Genomic DNA, 23,414 nt, shown 5'->3' with positions numbered 1-23,414 from the left:
TGAATTATACCCCCTCACACAGAGATATGCTAATTTTATGTCCCAATATGTGCCTGAATTATACCCCCTCACACAGAGATATGCTTATTTTATGTCCCAAATATGTGCCTGAATTATACCCCCTCACACAGAGATATGCTTATTTTATGTCCCAATATGTGCCTGAATTATACCGCCTCACACAGAGATATGCTAATTTTATGTCCCCAATATGTGCCTGAATTATACCCCCTCACACAGAGATATGCTTATTTTATGTCCCCAATATGTGCCTGAATTATACCCCCTCACACAGAGATATGATAATTTTATGTCCCCAATATGTGCCTGAATTATACCCCCTCACACAGAGATATGCTTATTTTATGTCCCCAATATGTGCCTGAATTATACCCCCTCACACAGAGATATGCTAATTTTATGTCCCCAATATGTGCCTGAATTATACCCCCTCACACAGAGATATGCTTATTTTATGTCCCCAATATGTGCCTGAATTATACCCCCTCACACAGAGATATGCTTATTTTATGTCCCAAATATGTGCCTGAATTATACCCCCTCACACAGAGATATGCTTATTTTATGTCCCAAATATGTGCCTGAATTATACCCCCTCACACAGAGATAAGATAATTTTATGTCCCAATATGTGCCTGAATTATACCTCCTCACACAGAGATATGCTTATTTTATGTCCCCAATATGTGCCTGAATTATACCCCCTCACACAGAGATATGCTTATTTTATGTTCCCAATATGTGCCTGAATTATACCCCTCACACAGAGATATGATAATTTTATGTCCCAATATGTGCCTGAATTATACCCCCTCACACAGAGATATGCTTATTTTATGTCCCCAATATGTGCCTGAATTATACCCCCTCACACAGAGATATGCTTATTTTATGTCCCCAATATGTGCCTGAATTATACCCCCTCACACAGAGATATGATAATTTTATGTCCCAATATGTGCCTGAATTATACCCCCTCACACAGAGATATGATAATTTTATGTCCCCAATATGTGCCTGAATTATACCCCCTCAAACAGAGATATGCTTATTTTATGTCCCAAATATGTGCCTGAATTATACCCCCTCACAGAGATATGATAATTTTATGTCCCAATATGTGCCTGAATTATACCCCCTCACACAGAGATATGCTTATTTTATGTCCCCAATATGTGCCTGAATTATACCCCCTCACACAGAGATATGCTAATTTTATGTCCCCAATATGTGCCTGAATTATACCCCCTCACACAGAGACATGCTTATTTTATGTTCCCAATATGTGCCTGAATTATACCCCCTCACACAGAGATATGCTTATTTTATGTTCCCAATATGTGCCTGAATTATACCCCCTCACACAGAGATATGATAATTTTATGTCCCCAATATGTGCCTGAATTATACCCCCTCACACAGAGATATGCTAATTTTATGTCCCCAATATGTGCCTGAATTATACCCCCTCACACAGAGATATGCTAATTTTATGTCCCAATATGTGCCTGAATTATATCCCCTCACACAGAGATATGCTAATTTTATGTCCCAATATGTGCCTGAATTATACCCCCTCACACAGAGATATGCTAATTTTATGTCCCCAATATGTGCCTGAATTATACCCCCTCACACAGAGATATGCTTATTTTATGTTCCCAATATGTGCCTGAATTATACCCCCTCACACAGAGATATGCTAATTTTATGTCCCAATATGTGCCTGAATTATACCCCCTCAAACAGAGATATGATAATTTTATGTCCCCAATATGTGCCTGAATTATACCCCCTCACACAGAGATATGCTTATTTTATGTCCCCAATATGTGCCTGAATTATACCCCCTCACACAGAGATATGCTAATTTTATGTCCCCAATATGTGCCTGAATTATACCCCCTCTCACAGAGTTATGCTTATTTTATGTCCCAATATGTACCTGAATTATACCCCCTCACACAGAGATATGCTAATTTTATGTCCCCAATATGTGCCTGAATTATACCCCCTCACACAGAGATATGCTTATTTTATGTCCCCAATATGTGCCTGAATTATACCCCCTCACACAGAGATATGCTTATTTTATGTCCCCAATATGTGCCTGAATTATACCCCCTCACACAGAGATATGCTAATTTTATGTTCCCAATATGTGCCTGAATTATACCCCCTCACACAGAGATATGATAATTTTATGTCCCCAATATGTGCCTGAATTATACCCCCTCACACAGAGATATGCTTATTTTATGTTCCCAATATGTGCCTGAATTATACCCCCTCACACAGAGATATGATAATTTTATGTCCCCAATATGTGCCTGAATTATACCCCCTCACACAGAGATATGCTAATTTTATGTCCCCAATATGTGCCTGAATTATACCCCCTCACACAGAGATATGATAATTTTATGTCCCCAATATGTGCCTGAATTATACCCCCTCACACACAGATATGTTAATTTTATGTCCCCAATATGTGCCTGAATTATACCCCCTCACACAGAGATATGCTTATTTTATGTTCCCAATATGTGCCTGAATTATACCCCCTCACACAGAGATATGATAATTTTATGTCCCAATATGTGCCTGAATTATACCCCCTCACACAGAGATATGCTTATTTTATGTCCCAAATATGTGCCTGAATTATACCCCCTCACACAGAGATATGCTTATTTTATGTCCCAATATGTGCCTGAATTATACCCCCTCACACAGAGATATGCTAATTTTATGTACCCAATATGTGCCTGAATTATACCCCCTCACACAGAGATATGTTAATTTTATGTACCCAATATGTGTCTGAATTATACCCCCTCACACAGAGATATGTTAATTTTATGTCCCAATATGTGCCTGAATTATACCTCCTCACACAGAGATATGCTTATTTTATGTTCCCAATATGTGCCTGAATTATACCCCCTCACACAGAGATATGCTTATTTTATGTTCCCAATATGTGCCTGAATTATACCCCCTCACACAGAGATATGCTTATTTTATGTCCCCAATATGTGCCTGAATTATACCCCCTCACACAGAGATATGCTAATTTTATGTCCCAATATGTGCCTGAATTATACCCCCTCAGAGAGATATGATAATTTTATGTCCCAATATGTGCCTGAATTATACCCCCTCACACAGAGATATGCTTATTTTATGTCCCCAATATGTGCCTGAATTATACCCCCTCACACAGAGATATGCTTATTTTATGTCCCCAATATGTACCATGAATTATACCCCCTCACACAGAGATATGATAATTTTATGTCCCCAATATGTACCATGAATTATACCCCCTCACATATAATCTGTCCCCAATATATAGTGCTATGAATGAATAAAACAATGCATACGACTACATTTTTTTTCCTCTTCAGCCAACTGAAAATTATGTCCCTTAAAATAATTCTCATCAAATTAGACACCAATTTTTTTTACATCAGTATATTTACATTAAACAAGGACTTTTGGTAGACTGCTTTGCCACTGCTGTTTCAATCTTAAAACTTGTTTGTATTCAAAAATTAATTATGACAATGCATATTCCTGTTGAAACAAATAGAAATAACATTATGATAACAAAGGGCAAGGTCACCAGAGTTTAACTATGTTTATTGTTTCATTTGTAGGAGTGGCCTATTTCATGTGTTATTGGGGCATTTATTGGGTACTGTGTTGGTATCGTATCCTCGTCACTCTATTGTCTTTACAAAAGCAGAAAACCAAGAAGAGGAACCAAAACGAAATATTTTTAAATCAAACTTTATTTATTCATGTCGATTAATGTGACATTAATTTGTATTTTTACCAATTTATATATTTTTTTTCCTGATAATAAAAGTTATTTTTTTAATATGAATTAAATGTTCTATGATGTTTGTTTCATCTATTAAAAATTTCAGATATTATTTTTCAAATACGTCCGATACCCAATGGTGAGTCTGTATTGCAGTACATTCGGTGAATTGAGAATTACTACATTGTATATCAGGTTTATTCAGTAAATACTGATGATGACATAAAGGAAGACAAAATCTAAGCCATGTTTCACTTGACATATGATAGTCTCAAAATACAAAAGGCAAAATAGTTGTTGACACCATGGTGTAATTTAGTCATGTGTATCTCAAGGTGATGTTTTGTTTTTGCATATAACTAACAAAACATCACCCTGGGATGCAAACATCTGAGAAAGTCAGTGTTTTCTCTTATTTTTGCAAATTTTTCTTGGTGAGGAACCCAATTAGTTTCTCAGTGAAATTTGGCAATTTCGTTTAATTTCATGTATTTTGTATTCGGTTACACTTGTGTGTTTAAATAGAATGGAATTACTAATCGTTATGTATACCATACACATACAACAACTTGTCTCGTCTAGATCACAATACATGTATGAGAGCATTAAAGTTTGTAAATGTCTACATTTACTCTGATCTGCACAAAGATGTACACCTTTCTTTGCAAGTTGTTGATCTCTGATTATCGGTACACATTTTTTTTTATTTAGCAGCAGCAAGGTCTCTAAAATTACAAAACAGAGAAAGAAAGAAAATAATAGTAAACCTAAATAAATAAAACGCACAACAACATAAAGATTATATTGAGTGTACTGGTACAATACGTTTTTACTATTCTGATTCCAGGATTACCAGCGCCCTCAACGTCAATACTCCGTTCATGTTTGTTTGTTCGTTTACTATTTTGAAGTTAGCCCAAAATGTTGACGTCTGCTGTGAGAAATGTTGGTGCCACCGCAGGAACCTGGTACATTTGGACAAAAAGCGTGACCCTCAGGATAGTATTTCTATCCTTGGTCTTTTTGTTGCTCTTGTGGATTTCTGTGTTTCTGTATGGTAGTTTTTATTATGCGTATATGCCTACTTCGGCACACGAACGACCAGTCTACCTTCAATTCAGGTGAGACACATTGTTTTCATCACAATAATAAGCCAGATTGCAGTCGTCGAATTAGCAGTAGCCGGTGTTTCCAGAATTATTCCATAGGCTTCTAGTTTACTTGCCATGAAGCCCGTTTGCATAGTTGTTACAATGATTTTATATTTACTGAAAATTCGTTCAAATCGAGCATTTGTATCGTCTGATACCGAATATACATCTTCATATTGTGATATGCCTTGTGATGCAATGTACATTTATTTCTCAATTATCAAAAGTGCCAATGCTACTATGGGTTTCTTCAGAGAGAGAGAGCTTGACTACGAGCAACTTTTGATTGTGTCTGGGTTCCTTGTTTTCTTGTTGGGTTTCTTGTTACTTTGATGGGCTCCCATTTGTTGTGATAGAAAGTATATGATAACTTTTAGTATTCATTCTAACAATTATACTGTATAAGGCTTAATTATTTGCTGGGTTTAATTTTCGCTGATAGCAAAATTTTCTAAATTAAAACCCAGTGAATATACAAAGAAATATCAAGAATTTATTGTTTCTTTTACAAATTAGTGAATTTAAAATCTTGTGAATATCCCTGCAACACCGAATACACCAAAATTGACCACAGTGAATATTTCTGGAAATAAAATGCACTATTTGAATATTTGTTTTTAGAGAATGTGAGGCAGCAGAGAGTATAACTGGAAGTAGTATACCATGTTCATATTATCCCACTGCCAATGTTACACTGGTTCCCCCCGAACATCAAGGACAGCAGGTATTCTAGTATATAGTATATATATATGGCATGTTGTATGTGACAGTGCTGCATAACATCTGTTGTTTGTCCATATAAATATTTTTATTCCACACACTAATATAATTGTTACTCTAAAAATGTACACACTAATATTCAGTATATTTAGTCTCTGATTGAACACATTCCGAAAAAGAAGACTTTCAGATTAAACTCCACATGGACATAAATTGTGAACATGCGTCGACTGATGGCTGAATGCTGGCCATTTTAATGTTAAAAATTCATTTATGCTATTCAGGAACCAGATCTCAGTAGTGTATGGGTGGATTTTGTTCAAACTATATTGGGCATTATGAGACATCATGTTTCAGTTCAGATTCAAAATGATTAACTGGAGGCCATTTTGTTTGAATGAATGTGGTTCATAAGCTTTATCTCTGACATGCATTGACCAGTTATATTGAAACTTTATTTACTTAACCCCTATCCTGCTAGCCCTACGTATTTTTACATTGATTTAACCAGATAAGGGATACATCTTACATCATGTCACACATATGCATATTAGTTTGTTTGCTGATCTGATTCAAGATGGCCAATTCTGGCAATTTTAAATGTTAAAAAATGCATCAAAATGAAGCATGGACATGTATTGTTCATCTCGATACATACATTCAACATGTACATGATTGGACTTTAGATCAGAATGGCTGAATGCAAATGCTACATACTAGAACAATGTTTCTGACAGACATTGATTGATCATAATCAAACTTTACAACTACATTATACATCTTGCCATTTGTTTCATGTTCTGATTCAAAATGACTAACTCATTTCAGTTGGTTTATTATTGAACTAATGTCAAGACCTGATTTGTTTCATTTAGTATTAAAATCATGTTTATGAACCACATATTTTTGAGAAGGTACTCCAGCATGGAACTGAATGCGTATTACCATAACTATTTAAAACACATTTTTTACTGTATTAATAATATAATTTACTAATTTGCTACGTTTTGTTAGAAAAAAATGAATACCCTTTAAGCTGCGCTTCTTCGGGCACGTTGCTCGCTTCCCGGGGAACGACCTTGTCGGCCAAATTCTTTCTGCACAGAATCCTGGCCGGTGGAGATGACCTGGAGGGGGGGCCGAGAGCATTGTGGCTGAGGCAGATGAGCGGGTTTCTCAACGAGTTATGGGGCATAGGCTGTGCCCGGGCTTGGACACTTGTTCGGAGGAGACCGAAGGAGGAGGTGCAGAGGATGGGCGCAGCAAGGTGCCATCCTGGCATGTTCCCCAATGAATGAATGAATGAATGAATATACATAATGTATACGAGTTAATAGCTGGAGTAGATCCTCTGAACATTCAACACACCTGTGAGAATATACTGAATGTATTGCTTCTATTTTCTTGTAGCTTTTAATGAAGGGTCAGTCTTATAGAGTTCTCATGGATATAGACATGCCTCAATCTCCTGTCAATGAAAATATTGGTGAGTATGTTAATTTTGTCTTGAGTGATGTAAAGATGACATTCCTACTGCTTATCAAGAACTGCACTGTATCTATTTGCAAAACACCTTGCCAGATTTATAACCGACTGCATGTGGAATACTGGTAATAATTATCAGAAGTTTTATTACAGTATATGGATTCCTGTTTTAGTCACAGTCACAAAATCTTGAAAATAATGTTTGATTTTAATTTTGAGTTAGCTTCCATCAGTCTTACACACCAAATATATCTCAAATATATGCCTATACAAGTCCCAATCTAAACTAGCAATGCTAAATTACTAGCACATACCCACCTTTACAATGAAAATACTTTAGACAAGTACATGATGGAGTAATGTGATTGTTAATTACTTCTAGGCATGTTTATGGTAACAATATCATTTTACACGGATGGTGGAAGTGTGGTATCTGTTTCATCCAGACCAGTATGTATTTTGTATAAATAAATTTCTTTTACTTTGTTGCACTCCTTAGCATGGGAGTATCTTTCTTATTCATCACATATGGATTCATTTTTTACAATCTTTATTTTATTTGCAGGCAATTTTACCATTTAAATCTTTTCTTCTCAAAATCTTGGATACTCTGTTTCACTCACCATTGTTGGTTGGAGGATTTGCACGAGAGAAACAGAATCTCGAAGTGGAGCTGTTTGAGAATTTTCAAGATAATGTTGTAAGTATGTTCTTCTCTAAACAGAATCCATCCATTTTTTCTCTTTCACTTGTCTATGCATGGGAGTGCGAGTGTAAGCCCAAATGTACATCTTGGATGCAATCATCATCATCAAAGTTTCCAATTTTTAGTGCTATATTTTCAGGAATATTTTCAAGGAGGAAGGTAAATTTATAAGAAAAACTTTTCTACACCTTCTATATGGATTTGTCTGACAATTGCAGAATTTAATTTCCACAAATGCCATCAAATTATCATAGACATGAATCAATAATGACAAAAATTAAAAGTTTACAGTAACAGACAATTTTATTTCACTGTGAGAACGTAAAAACAGGACACACAAACGTCATAGCGTCATTATGGCATCAAAACATCTTGTGGGATTTGAAAAATGCAAAAAAATATATGCATTAGATGATTGTCAATTTTGATGAAGTAAGGGTATCTCAATGCATTATTTACTTCTATAAAATTTACATTTCAACAATGAGCTATGAAAAATTAAATTAAAGTTCAAAATCAAATCATTCAATTTGTGGACAGACGTTCGATCTGCGTCTTTCACATGGAATGTCATAGTGAAATAAATCACATGTGTACATAATAGTAATGGTGCATTAGTAATGATCTGAAAGTTAGGAGAGTAGGTTCCAAAGGTTACACAGTAATATATGTTTTGCCTACAGTATAAACCAGCTATTGGTGCATTGGTGACATTTGAAACAAAGAAGATTGAAATTTACTCTACAACTCTCAAATTACAAGCCCATTTCACAGGTTTAAGGTAAGATTTTTTTCTACAACTCAGAAATTAAAGGTCATGTTGATGGAGCTTTCACAGTAACACATGTTTAATTTTCTGAAAAGAAAGAAGAGTCCTATGTAAGTCTGACTTGTAATAATTTCTAAAAGTCCTCTTTATTTTTTAAAGGTACCTAATGTTTCATTGGCCTACTGCCACGGCATTTACATCAATTTTCACCAACTTCATGCTCTTGGCAACTGTAGTAATGTTGTCCTGGTACCGATGGTTTTCTGGAGAGAATGACTTTCCTCATGAAGCGGTAAGAATGGATTACGCTAGACCACCTGGACCCATACGTCCAGCACCAGGTGACAGGCAACCAACAGGAAGAGCAGCTTTGGAAAGATCAACAGAAGGTAATAACATCTTTTATTAGCCCCCAACTAACACAGTCAAGGATCATTAACTAAAATGCATACTACTGTGAAATACTTTATTTTAGCTGGAATTAATTTTCGCTTAAAAGTGTTTTTGGGTGTTTTGTATGGAATTTGTTTTCACTGATTTATGACGAGTTGAATGTGAAATATAGGAAAAAGGTATATTCGCTGGATTTTATTTTCACTGAATCACTCCTTCAGCGAAAATAGCTAAAATTAATTCCAAGCGAAAATAAAGTATTTCACAGTAACTACTATAAAATACTTTATTTTAGCTGGAATTCATTTTCGCTGAAATGACTTTTTCTGTGTTTTATATGGATTTTATTTTCACTTGTTTATTTTTTTTTGATGAGTTGAATGTAAAATATAGGGAACAGATATATTTGCTGGATTTTATTTTCACTGAATCCCTTCAGTGAATTAACAAACTTAAATTCCAAGCGAAAATAAAAGTATTTTACAGTATTCAATTTACAGCTTTTCCACCAATATCAAAACTTATCACATTCCATTGAAACTTGGTACAGGGACAATGCACAGACCTGATTAGTTTGGGGTTAAAATCTGTGCATAATAATTACCTAATTTGCAGAATAATTTGCATAACCAATTATTACATTCAATAAGATCTTGATACACAAGTGCCAGGGGACAATACCTATTAGTTTTGAATTGTAATTCAAGCATAATAATTACATGTACCTGATATGCATAATATGCATAAACAGCCAATTTCTGATAGTTCAAAAAATCTTGAAAAAATCTTACTTTGATCGCTTTAACTTGATAACGCAATTGCTGAGTTTATTCAAACTTGGTACAGAAGCATTGTATTGTTCTCAACGATGAATTAGTTTTTTGGGTCAATCCAATATTAGATGGTTAATGAAAATCAACACTAATTTTTGTGGGCTGGATATGGAGGTCGGAAGTGCCCAAGCTTTCGAGTGTGCGTAAGCCATATGACCAAAGGCAGCAAAAACTGTATTCAGTCCTAAAAAAGGTTTTATCATATGCCTCATAGGTGTACTTACAATTTTACCACGGCGTGATCTCAAACACACAACTTAATTTAAAATGATGCATTTTTTGGTCTTTCTCGAGAGAATTTGTGATGGAAACTAGTAGTAAATAGCTTGTTACTTCTTGCAGTAATAACAATACAAGTATGAAAATGCACTGCATGCAAAAACTTTATCAAACATGTGACTTAATACCATTGTTTTCAACACCCAGGGGTTGATCTTCCAGCACTTCCCATAGCAACTAATGATGAACCACTGATCATAGCACAGAGACGAGCTGCTCCACCACTATCAGTTGCTACATTGTTTCCTACTGATGGTGCCAGTCAACAAGAGAGCACAGGCTCAGATAAAAGTAGTGACAGTAATGGTGACTTTGAAAATGTAGAGGATGTTATTCCAGAACAACCAAGTGATGATACAAATGCTACTGAGTTAAGACTTAGACATACCTAGATGAATTTAAACGCTTGTTTCCACACATCTACTTAAACTGAAAACAAAATGATGCATGTTATAAATACATGTATCTTTACAGTGTTGAATCCTTTACTTTATGAGATACAGTTATACCTAGGAACAGTTCAAAGATTGTAATCTTATACTGTACCTCACATTTGTGTTGAGTTGATGAATCTGCATTACATGCATACATAATTTCACATTGTATGTGGTCTGAATAGCAGTCTTCTTAAAATTTGTGTATACTGTGAAATCTTTGTGTTTTTTTATCAACAGTGATGCACATATTGTTTGACATACTAGTATATTAATTTATTATCATTTACATTTTTTGCTATTTGTGTAAATAAAGTATTTTAATTACTTTCACTTAACCTATTATTCATTTTGAATCTAAATATCTTGCTGTAAACGATATTTCATTGCATCTAATCTACAAGTCTAGTTAGTTTGAACACGATGGTCTAGTGGGTTTCACTGAAATTTGTTACATGAATGCTTTTGGATATTCCGCATACCTGATTAGTTTAGGTTTGAAATCTGTGCATGTCAATTACCTGGTCTGCATAATAATGTGCCAATTTTCCATTCAAACCTCAACCATTTAACAGATATAAATTTAGTACATAGGTGGTTTGTGATGCACAATTTATCAACTTCAACTCAGTCTTATTTTTCATCATGCATCTCAAAATTTGAATCATGTGATCTAGTTTTTAAACTGTTCCACTGACGTCTGAATAATGAGTACTTAGATTTTGGTTTCAAACTATAATTCTTGTTACATGTCAATATCGGTTGCGAGATTTAAAACTACATTATTGAGCTGTATTTGCAGTTTTTTTAAATTCCTTTGTGATAAATAACTTTAATTAAGCAATCTTTCTCGCAGGTCTAAAAGGTACCCTTCGCCAAACTTCGATTCACAACTTTACCACCACCCCTTTCCCTGGCAAAATGATAGAATTGTTCTGTTTATTTGGTTTTTCACTTAATACACCATTCTTGTAAGTTGCACCCTCTAGTGAACGCTTGTTACATCAAATTGACATGTATGCAACTTCATTCAAATCAACCACTGTTTGATTGTTAGTCATCTAGAATATAGTAAAATCTCCGTAAAAAGTATTCATGTCACCCACTTATGAAGCTTAGGCGTTGCTACAATATCTTTTATACATTCCCATTAATGAAAGCTACAAGTTCCTACATTCAATTCATTTTGCTACAAATTGTATTGTCTACACATGCATACAACTCATCAGTGGGTTCACTAAACTGAAAAAAAAAAATCATCCTCAGTATTAAAGGAAACTTCAATCCAAACAACATAATGACCTTTAAAGAAAAAGCTCCACAAATGTAGGAGAATGCAATTTACAGTTTTCGACTCCTATGTGCGAAGCACACAATGGGAGTCTTTGCAGTTAGTGTGTCTGTATGTGCGCGTATGTGCGCGTGTGTATGTATGTATGTATGTATGTATGTGTGTGTGTGTCCGTCCGTCCGTTCCACTGATATCTCAAGAACCATACATTGATTTTTGATGAAACTTGGTGCATAGATGCTCTGAGCCAGTGTGCAGATTTGATTAGTATTGGGTAAAAATCTGTGCAATATTAATTACCTGATTTGCATAATGATTAATCAATTTTTGGCTTTTCCACTGATATCTCAAGTACTAATCATTACTTTTCATTAAAACTTGGTATATAGATGTCATAGGTCACTGCACAGACCTCATAGTTTTTAGGGTAATATCAGTACATATTAATTACCTAATTTGCATAATTAATTAATTTTCAGCTTTTGATGTTTCAAGTACTAAGTAGTAATCATCACATTTCAATGAAACTTGGTACATGGATATCATAGAACACTGCACAGACCTAATATTTTTTAGGGTAAAATCAATACATATTAATAACCTAATTTGCATAATTAATTGATTTTCAGCTTTTGATATTTTAAGTAGTACCGTAATCATCACATTTAAATGAAACTTGGTACATAGATATCATAGGACACTGCACAGAGCTAATAGTTTTTAGGGTAATATCAGTACATATTAATTACCTAATTGGCATAATTAATTTTCAGCTTTTGATATTTTAAGTAGTAATCATCACATTTCAATGAAACTTGATGCATAGTTACTTAAGGACTGTGCAGAGACCTGATTAGTTTTGGGGTAAATATTTGTGCATATTAATTACCTTATTGGCATAATTAGTTAATTTTCAGCTTTTCACCCGATATCTCAAGTACTAATCAACATATTTCAATGAGACTTGCTACATAGATCTTCTAGGAATATGCAGAGACCTGATTAGTTTTAGGGTAAATAATTGTGGATATTAATTGCATATTAATTGCATAATTTGCATAATTAGTTATTTTTTTCCCATGAATGGTTCACTGATATATAAAGAACCACTAATTGGATTTTTAATGAAACTTTTAAAGAGTACTCATCACATTTCAATGAACTTAGGACTATGCAGAGACCCAATTAGGTTTTGGTAAATATTTATGCCTATTAATCACCTAATTAAAATAATTAACACTGATGTCCCAATTACTGATCATACATTTGAATAAAATTTGGTACATAAATGCTCTAGGACAATAGACAGGCCCGATTCATTTTGGGTTGAAATTTGTTCATATTAATTCTCTAATAATAATTCATAGTTTTTTTTGTTCTAATCACATTTCAATGAAACTTGGTACACAGAGATTACATTATGCAGACCTTACTAGTTTTACACTCAAATCTGTTCATATTAGTTACCTGATTTACACAATTAGTTTTCGCTTTTCCATCAATATCTCAGGTACAAGTAATTCTGTATTAATTTTTAATGTGTCGTCAATACTCTCAGCACACGAGAGTTCTTTCTAAGCTTTCTCTGATTTTATGTCACTTCTCATTCTCTAGATATTCAATTTTATATCAGTATTATGTAGTCAGCCATCTTGATTTTCAAGCTAAGGATTATGACATATCAACTGTTGTCAGAAATTGACATCTATAACTTCAAAAGTTGAACTTCAAATTGTCTGGAAGTTTAGAAATTGGTAGCATACATGTACTGGTGCCATCCATGTTTATAAAATAGTTGTCATGGATACAGAACTGAAAATATTTATTTTTATGTTTTTCTACCAAATGCTCAGATTTCCTTATATTGTATACAATTTACCGATGTGAGTAGGTTATATAGGTGATATATTACTTGTTGACCATAAGAGGACAAAAAAAAGTGTCATTCTATATTTGACAACTAAAATATCGATTATTTTTTTAACGTTTTTTAGCAATATCTTCACTTTGTGTATTTGTAATATTCTAATTTCCATTACTATGATTATATACACTAGTAATATGCACAACGAAAATTTGAACTGATTCACATCAGTATTTCTCATGTTTTGGATGAAATAAATTTCTCAACTTCTGACAACAGATTTCTGACAACAGTATGTCACATTTTACCCATAATCCTTTGCTTGAGAATAAAGATGGCTGACTACATAATACTGATATAAAATTGAATATCTAGAGAATGAAAATAGATATAAAATAAACTGTAAATTGCAATCTCCTACATTTGTGGAGCTTTTTCTTTAGGGGTCATTATGTTTGAATTGATGTTTCCTTTAAGCATGTGACCAAACAAGATGCATTTAGCCAGACTTCCTGTTAAGTTGTATGTACATGTCATATTATGGGTCCACACAGACAATGCATAAATCAAAGAAAGCTTAGAAAAAACTCCCATCTGCTGAGAGTATTGGAGACACATTAAATATAATTCAAAAGTACTTGTCAGAGATAGTGATAGTGATGGAAAAGCCGAAAACTAATAATGGAAATCAGAAAATTAATATGAACAGATTTTAATGGAAAACTAATGAGGTCTGCGCAATGTAACAGACCATCTATGTACCAAGTTTTATTGAAATGTGATTGGAACCCAAAAAAATTATAAATTATTATGCTAATTAGGGAATTAATATAAACAGATTTTAACCCCAAACTAATCAGGTTTGTACATTGTCCTAGAGCATCTTTGCTCTAAGTTTCATTGAAATGGAAAAAAATAAAAACAGTCGTTATTCGGCCATCTTTGATCTGATTATGAAACACACAGATATGCATGTGCCAAATACGAATGAAAATGGTACATAAATTGTGGAATTATAGTAGTAAGACCAAAAAGTCAGATGGCTGTCAATCGGCCATCCTTGACCAGATTTTGAAACAAAATGTCATGGACATGCATCCTAACATGTATAAAGTACATATATGTGCCAAATTTGAATGAAAACTGACAGAGCATGTCCAAGATACCGCATAAAAAAAAAAAAAAGTTGCCTGCTAGTCGACCATCTTTGATCCAATTGCGAAATTAATCGTCATGGACATGTATCCTAACATGTATAATCTATGGACCAAGTTTGAATGACAACTGACAAAGCATGTCCAAAATACAACATTTTCAAAGAGCAAGATGGCTGCAAGTCGGCCATTTTGATTCTAATTGCTAAACCACTGCATGTGCATATGTCCCACATAAGATACTAGGCACATGCAAAGAATGAACGGAATCGGTCCACAGGATTATGAAATATTACTCTGGACAGACTGACGCACGGATGGACGGACACACGGACGGTCGGGACATGTATCCTAACATGTATAATCTATGTACCAAGTTTGAATGAAAACTGACAAAGCATGTCCAAAATACAACATTTTCAAAAAACAAGATGGCTGCCAGTCGGCCATTTTGAATCAAATCGCTAAACCACTGCATGTGCATATGTCCCACATAAAGTACTAGACACATGCAAAGAATGGACGGAATCGGTCCAAGGGATTCTGAGATATGACTCCGGACGGACGCACAGACGGAGATCGAATTATAAGTCCCCGTTTTCAGACTTCGTCCGAATGGGGACTAATTATCCAGGTCTGTCTATTGTCTTACAGCATCCATGTACAAAGTTTCATTGAAACGTGATGATTAGTACTTGAGAAATCAGTGTGAAAACAGAAAATTAATTAATTATGCAAATTAGGTAATTAATATACACAATTATTTACCCTAAAACTAATCAGGTCTCTGGATAGTCCTAAAGGATCTATGTACTAAGTTTCATTGCAATGTGATAATTAGTACTTGAGATACCTGTGGAAAAGCTGAAAATTGACTAATTATGCAAATTAGGTAATTAATATGCACAAATATTTATCCCAAAACAATCAATCTCTGCATAGTCCTTGAGTATCTATACACCAAGTTTCATTGAAATGTAATGCTCGCTACTTGAAACATCAAAAGCTGAAAATTAATTATGTAAATTAGGTAATTAATATGCACCGACATTACCCTAAAAACTATCAGGTCTGTGCAGTGTCCTATGACATCTATGTACCAAGTATCATTGAAATGTGATGATTAGTACTTGAGATATCAGTGGAAAAACCGAAAATTGACTAATCATTATGCAAATCACTAACTGCAAAGAATCCCATTTTGTGCTTCGCACATGGGAGTCAAAAACAGACCACTCACTGATACAAAGGGAGTGTATGCAATGGTATTCATACCACTTCTGTATCTGAATGATGCATTATCAGACTTGCAATACATGCCCCTGGCGATTGTTCTGGCATTCTTGTACAATTGATTCTGTTGGTATGTGTTTTAGGCTGCTTCCATTCCATATCACACTGCATAATCAACTATATTTTGGAATATAACAAAATTCGAAAGCTGACTTGACATAAAATTCCTGGTACATCAAATGTTTGGAGTTCAAACCAAAGCAGTGGCAATGTGTCTAATATAACTTTAAAATTTTGTAATTATATGAAGGTCACAGCCTCTAAAATGATGTGTTGATTTTGTAGATTTTGGCCTGCACTGGGGCAACTGGTCAGTGAATGCCCTGTGAAAACATATCCATACGCAATATAACACAGTACAAAATGATCATGTAAAATAACCTTTATTTAATAGTGACTCTCCAATCAATCGGACAATAACTCGCACATGTAAACAACAAATCAACAAAACTAATAGTGTCCTAAAGATTATTCTGGCTAGAATACTACAAGAGCGTGATTCAAACAAAGGCTAAAAACAAAATATATATATTGCTTTATTTTAATAGTCCAAACAATTACATCATACAAATGTTATACGAGACTGCAGAACTTCTGATAAAATGAAACAGGACAGTTTTTCCATGACCATTTTTCAACTAATTAACAAGACAGGAATGATTGAAAATGATGAACAAGCATATAACAGTCAACAAAGCATGCCAAATTACTCAGGTTTTTTTTTACATTTGTGAGTGTGATAAAATTCTAGTTCATTAAAATACTTACAATCATTAACATTTTAATAAAACACTAGAACTAGCAACAAAGAGACAATAATAAAATAAAACATACATGTCACTATTTATTTGGGGGCAGTACCAAAACTAATACTCAAATGTATTTATATATGAAATGAAAACTATGCCTTCAGGAAAAGAAGAAATAACGTTATCAAAACTTAGTAACAAGCTCAGCATTCTGTAAAGGTTAGTTCACAAAGCGGATGGAATTTCCTAATTGCAGAAACTAATTTTACATTAAAATCGTTGCTTGGGCTGTGTCATTATCAATTATTAGCCCCCAAAAGTCGCAAAACAACGAGAATTGGACATATTGTTCGTGTATACATTGATAAAACTACAAAATTTGGGATGACACTTATGAGCTAAACTTGCTAAACATTCAACAAAAGGAGATACAAATAAAAAAAAAAAAAAAACCATGAAAAAATAACTGCAACGAGATAATCAGAATCTTCATAGGAATCATTGGTATAATTCATTTGACATCTGACATGAAGACAGTGGAACTACGAGTTAGAAATTTACAACTGACTTTTTTTCTAACTGGAGCTGCAAACATAACAGATGCTGAACATTACCATGCATCAGTTTTTCATCACGTCGCTGGATTGTGTTACACTTGGCTATATGTGTCCTTACAATAGTTACCATACAATCGGTTTAATTTTTCATAAAGTGACTTCTCATGAATTATTATCAGCAATATTCTTCAGATGTGATAAAAATAGAGATTTATGATACAAGAGAACGCTTAGCCTGCCTGCCTGCCTGCCTGCCTGCCTGACATGCATCTGTATATTGTTTTGATATGGGCTCACCTTCTTCTGTGTACTTACTCGCAATCACTTCAGTTTAAGTCGTATAGATTTTTTCACTACACTGATTGGATTGCTGGTTATTGCCTGAGTGGGCGACTGCAGATCAGGTAATTCCACACTGGAAAGCCTCTGTGAAAACACCAATATACATATATCTTATGGAACACAGCTGGAAATTACATATCAAGTATCATCACCTTTGTTCGACAGTGCATGAAGTGTGCCATTTCTAATTGTTTTTCATTAAATACAGGTTTTTGTGGGGGTATATACCAAATGAGAAAACTTATTATTGCTATAAGTATCAATACACTAACTCAACAGTGTCCATCCTAAGCATTTTTGAGCACAGGAGTTTAACAATACTCAAACTTACAAAAAATCAATACAAGTCATTCATATGCAACTGAAGATATGCTCCCAAAATTCTATTGTTATGGAAATGGGCCATGTGTCCAAAATTTCAAAACATATAAGCTGATGAATTGCAAATATCTTACAGTTAAAAATTCTGATTAGAAACGTTGATCTACATAAGACAGTGTACAGCCAATGTCATATAAAATATTCATGAATGAGCTGTAAAATTTATGTCATTTTTGGAAGGTATCAATTTGAAATAGAGAAAATATCTTGGTAAATGTGGTAGTGTAGTGGTAGTATTCTATCTAGGTATCTCCCACCTTTTTATCTGCAGGGGTACTGGGAATGGTTGTGTTATCAGCAATATCTGGTCCATTCATCTGCCAATAAAAATGAAAGGAAAAGAAGAATTGCTAAAAGTGTGTGTGTATGTGTGTGTGGAAACTATACTAACAGTGTTAGTGCATCAACTTCCAACCCTTATATTACATCTACTACCAGTACTACAGATTCACTACTAGACTGGGTGAAAACTATACTAACAGTGTTAGTGCATCAACTTCCAACCCTTATATTACATCTACTACCAGTACTACAGATTCACTACTAGACTGGCTCCAGTCAGATAATTTGCTTTCTATCAGTAAGTAAAACTAGCAGCCTGTCGGCTGAGATAGCTCCACTGTTACCAATGCACATTTCAATTAAAGAACTGACAATATCATTAGAAAATGAACAATATGTATAGCATTAAAGCAATCAGACTTGCTGTTTTGAAAAAAAAAAATTGAAAATATAACTTTTTATCAAAAATATTCATTAAAATTAGATAATTGAAAACAAAATCATCACGAAATGAACAAATCTGAGAGAAATCTACCTGTAGTACCTATGTAGCATATATAATATCAAAGCAATTAGACTTGTGGTTTTTAACAAGAAGTCGAAAATATCACTTTTTACCAAAAATGACAAAAATATTCATCAAAATTGGAGAATTGGAGATATCATCACAAAATGAACAAATCTGAGAGAGTCTACATGTAGTACCTATATATGTAATATCAAAACTATTGAACTATTGGTTTCAAAGCATTTGGGCGAGCGGTTTTCAAGAAGAAGTCGAAAATAGCCTTTTTGACCAAAAATGACAAAAATATTGGCTATAAATAAGACAATTGAACATATCCACACGAAATGAACAAATCTGAGAGAGAACCACCCAAGGTACCTTCCTAGAAAGTTTCACAGCTATACAGTTTGTGGTTTTTAAGAAGAAGTCGAAAATGTAAAGTTGACGACGGACTGACAATCATTAATACTATAAGCTCCTCTCGACTTCGTCGACAGCGGAGCTAAACAAGCAGCCTGTCGGCTGAGATAGCTATGCTGTTAGCAATGCACATAGCAATTAAAGAACAGAAGATATCATTAAACAAGCAGTCTATCAGCTGAGATAGCTCCGCTGTTAGCAATGCACATTTCAATTAAAGAACAGAAGATATCATTAGATCAAAGAAAGCTTAGAAAGAACGCCCGTGTGCTGAGGGAATAGGGATCATGATGTAATATTCGGGAATATTTGAAAATGATAAACAAATTATGAATAATCTATTAAATAAGGAGGCACCAGTAGTCATCTACACACATAGACATTGTATACCTACAATAAGCCTACTTAAAAATATGCATAAAAAGTCTACACAAAATTGAAACATTAAAAAGAAAACTGAAATAATTCATAAAACATTAGGGAAAATGAAATGCAACGAAAATAGTAAACAAATAAATGCCCAAAATAACTTATAGGGCATTTAAACATATTTTAGAAATTTAGTTAACACAGAAAACGTAAAGTAGCAAAAACAACTATGTAAATTTCTGACAAACAATCTAAATATCTAAAATTCAAACCACTATCTTAATATCAATATGTGTTTCAATAAATATTATATTTATTTATTTTCAGTTACGTATATTAATAAGGAAGGCATCACAATCTTTTGGATTGGTTCATATATCCCAAAAATCGACATGGTAAAATTACAACCATCGTACAGCTCAGTATCATAACAAATATTAATAATTTACGGCAGACGTACTTCTCGGTACATAAAATTCAAAGTAATCCCCAACGCGTCCCATTTGATACTGCGTATAAATTGACACTATCTGGGGCACGTCGCACGCGATGAGTACCAACCAAAAATACACACAGGACATTTTAAGTGGCTCGAAACAAAACCTATTCACTAATTTTCGTTTCGAAAACATCTACGATGGCTTAAAACCCTGCAGCCCGTCCCGCATGTTTTGTTTTTTTACCAGGCAGGAGACGCCGGTCAGAGTGGCGTTGCCCCAGTGGTTTCCACTATGCATCCAGTAGTTAATGCCGACATCACGGTCTATACATTCCACATGAAGCATGGTATTCAGCTTAACCATATTTTCTTTTTTGCTCCATGGCTTAACTTAATAGGAACAGTAACTCGAGCAATAAATGTGCCTTCCGATTTGAGGGATATCGTGCCGTGTAATATTCAATGAAAAAAATAGTGAAACACGAGGCTCACGCTGGGGGCCCACATAAGGTGTTGCAATAGTGTAAATATAACAAAGCCAGACACAGATTGTTTCCTTTGCTAGGTAAAATCAATGTACAGAATAATCGGATGAAACAACTAAAGTAAACTAGGATATATCAGAGCCAATGAATTTGTAATTTCCGCCGAAAAGGGCCGGGAAAAAATACCCCTCATAACAAATCACCGTGTTGAGGGGGCGGTGAACAAATGAGACACCGATTGTCAAATTGTTTTGGTAATCATCGCATGTCGATTCATGTCATTTGTACAGGGTACTCTGACACAAAAATAAGGTAAACCAGCTTACTTAGTGCTAATGATTTTGTGATTTCCCACACGAAGAATTTTCTCAGAAATAATCCGACATGCTGATCAGCCCACCAACAATCGGCACCAAAATTGATTACTCCTGTCACGGTAAATTCGGCATGTTTTACGAGTTTTTTTTTCTCCAAATCACAACATATATTTACACATGTAGGCGAATTTTGTCAGCTCTGTGTAAATAGATATATTTTTTACTGGGAATGTGCCCCATTTTACGTACGAGAAGCCCTTACACAACGTAGTAGTCATCAACACACATAGACATCCTATACCTACTAATCGACTTGATAGCTTCGTAATTTGGGGAAGGTGGGGGTGAAAGTGCACCATGCAAGTTTCCAAATGTGTAAAGGAAAATAAAGGAAAGAAGTACAATACAATGTTGGTAAGCGATACAAAGGAAATATCTCCTTACGGCAGCGACTTGATACAACTACATTGATGCTGGAGGTCACCATATTTGTTCTCGCGTTCAATAATACGGTGATAAATCAGGATTCACAAGTACAACAAATTTTACACAACATTTTACCATGAAATCGAACCTACCAACCATTTTCATATCTTCAACACTGCCATGGTTTTGGCGATGATGAATCTCAAATTCATTATTTTCTTGACTGGGCTCAAACAGGGTTCAATGTTCCGTGGCTTGAGTGTAATTGTACACCACACGTGAATGTAAACTAGCTTGCACAGTAATTCGTTTCACAGTCATTGAGGTTATACATTTGTTCAATTACTTATTTATTTATGTATACGATAATAAAAAATCATAATGTAATTTCTTAGACCTTTTCATAATGTAAACTGATACATTTCATCTCCCGAGCGCATGCTTCTTTTTTGTACAACACACTGAAAATAACAAAATGGCTGACACCATCATAAATTGCTGGTCATAAGAAATAGAATACGCATGCGCATCATTATGCAAATTAGTCCATTCACCGATTCCTATTAGTTGTATTCATGCAATTGGGCATAAAAAACTTTTAAAAAAAATAATAAAAAAATACATAAAAAATGCTAAATTTTAATTAAAATGTAAAATACAACAATGAATTGCAGCAGCCAATCATTAGTAACATTCTTACCAAGTTACATAAAAATCGTTTTAATGCTTCTTGAGATATAACTGAAATAGCTTAAAATTCACACATTATTATGCAGATGAGCTCATTAATATGCATGGCTGTCAACCAAAAACTAATCAAATCTGCGCATTGCCCCAGACAAGCTATATACCAAGTTTCATTGAAATCCGAACATTGGTTCTTGAGATATCGATGGAACAGACACACACAGACAGACACACACACAAACAGACAGACACACTAACTGCAAAGACTCCCTTTTTGTACTTCGCACACGGGAGTCAAAAATGAACAATATGACTTACAGTTTTTAACAAGAAGTCGAAAATATCACTTTCTATCAAAAATTACAAAAATATTCACCAAAATTAGAGAATTGAAGATATCATCACAAAATGAACAAATCTGAGAGAGGTCCACATGTAGTACCTATATATGTAATATCAAAGCAATCAGACTTGCGGTTTTTAACAAGAAGTCGAAAATATCACTTTTTACCAAAAATATTCACCAAAATTAGAGAATTGAAGATATCATCACAAAATAAACAAATCTGAGAGAGGTCTACATGTAGTACCTATATATGTAGTATCAAAGCAATCGAAAATATCACTTTTTACCAAAAATGACAAAACTATTCACCAAAATTAGAGAATTAAAGACGTCATTACAAAATGAACAAACTTAAGAGAGGTCCACATGTAGTACCTATATATGTAATATCAAAGCAATTGCACTTGCGGTTTTTAACAAGAAGTCGAAAATATCACTTTTTACCAAAAATGACAAAAATATTCACCAAAATTAGAGAATTGAAGATATCATTACAAAATGAACAAATCTGAGAGAGGTCTACCCAAGGTACATATACACCAAGTATGAAAGCATTCAGGCTTGTAGTTTTCAAGAAGAAGTCGAAAAAGTAAAACATTGACATGGACGACGACGGACAATCACTCATATGATAAGCTCCGCTCGACAAAGTCGACAGTGGAGCTAAAAATGAACAAATCTGAGAGAGGTCCACATGTAGTACCTATATATATATATATATCAAAGCAATTGGACTTGCGGTTTTTAACAAGAAGTCAAAAATATCACTTTTTACCAAAAATTACAAAAATATTCACCAAAATTAGAGAATTAAAGATATCATTACAAAATGAACAAATCTGAGAGAGGTCCACATGTAGTATTTATATATGTAGTATCAAAGC

General features: G+C 34.2%; 3 protein-coding genes across 4 annotated transcripts in view; 2 read left to right on the top strand and 1 right to left on the bottom strand.

Annotated features, from left to right (window-relative positions):
• Window positions 1-3,918, top strand: part of LOC102808755 (GPI ethanolamine phosphate transferase, stabilizing subunit-like) — a 30,887-nt gene extending 26,969 nt beyond the window's left edge. Inside the window, exon 5 of the mRNA XM_085507542.1 lies at window positions 3,684-3,918. Coding sequence (XP_085363668.1) covers window positions 3,684-3,809 — 126 coding nt within the window. The 3' untranslated portion in view covers window positions 3,810-3,918. The remainder of the gene's footprint in view (window positions 1-3,683) is intronic.
• Window positions 3,919-4,755: 837 nt separating this feature from the next.
• Window positions 4,756-10,953, top strand: LOC100371824 (seipin-like). Its single transcript, XM_006817233.3, has 8 exons — window positions 4,756-4,971; window positions 5,623-5,725; window positions 7,132-7,207; window positions 7,589-7,656; window positions 7,772-7,906; window positions 8,596-8,693; window positions 8,841-9,070; window positions 10,334-10,953. The coding sequence occupies exons 1-8, from the start codon at window positions 4,772-4,774 to the stop codon at window positions 10,576-10,578; spliced, it is 1,155 nt and encodes a 384-aa protein (XP_006817296.2). The 5' UTR covers window positions 4,756-4,771; the 3' UTR covers window positions 10,579-10,953.
• Window positions 10,954-17,550: 6,597 nt separating this feature from the next.
• The window catches only part of LOC102808306 (poly(A) polymerase beta-like), a 56,076-nt gene continuing 50,212 nt past the window's right edge, over window positions 17,551-23,414 (bottom strand). For both annotated transcript variants that reach the window (XM_085495635.1, XM_085495641.1), the window contains 2 exons: window positions 18,509-18,568; window positions 17,551-17,954 (listed from right to left, as the gene is read on the bottom strand). In XM_085495635.1, coding sequence (XP_085351761.1) covers window positions 17,850-17,954; window positions 18,509-18,568 — 165 coding nt within the window. In that variant the 3' untranslated portion in view covers window positions 17,551-17,849. The remainder of the gene's footprint in view (window positions 17,955-18,508; window positions 18,569-23,414) is intronic.

The sequence above is a fragment of the Saccoglossus kowalevskii genome, chromosome 2 (genome assembly GCF_978046115.1).
Source record: "Saccoglossus kowalevskii chromosome 2, keSacKowa6.1, whole genome shotgun sequence".
In the NCBI taxonomy this organism is placed as follows: Eukaryota; Metazoa; Hemichordata; class Enteropneusta; family Harrimaniidae; genus Saccoglossus; species Saccoglossus kowalevskii.
Note: the sequence above shows the minus strand (reverse complement) of the source record. Positions and strands in the feature narration are given on the sequence as shown.

Coding starts and splice junctions, on each gene's coding strand:
- LOC100371824 (XM_006817233.3), top strand. CDS start 4,772: ATGTTGACGTCTGCTGTGAGAAATGTTGGTGCCACCGCAGGAACCTGG. Junction 7,208..7,588: donor TCCTGTCAATGAAAATATTG/GTGAGTATGTTA, acceptor AATTACTTCTAG/GCATGTTTATGGTAACAATA. Junction 8,694..8,840: donor GCCCATTTCACAGGTTTAAG/GTAAGATTTTTT, acceptor TATTTTTTAAAG/GTACCTAATGTTTCATTGGC.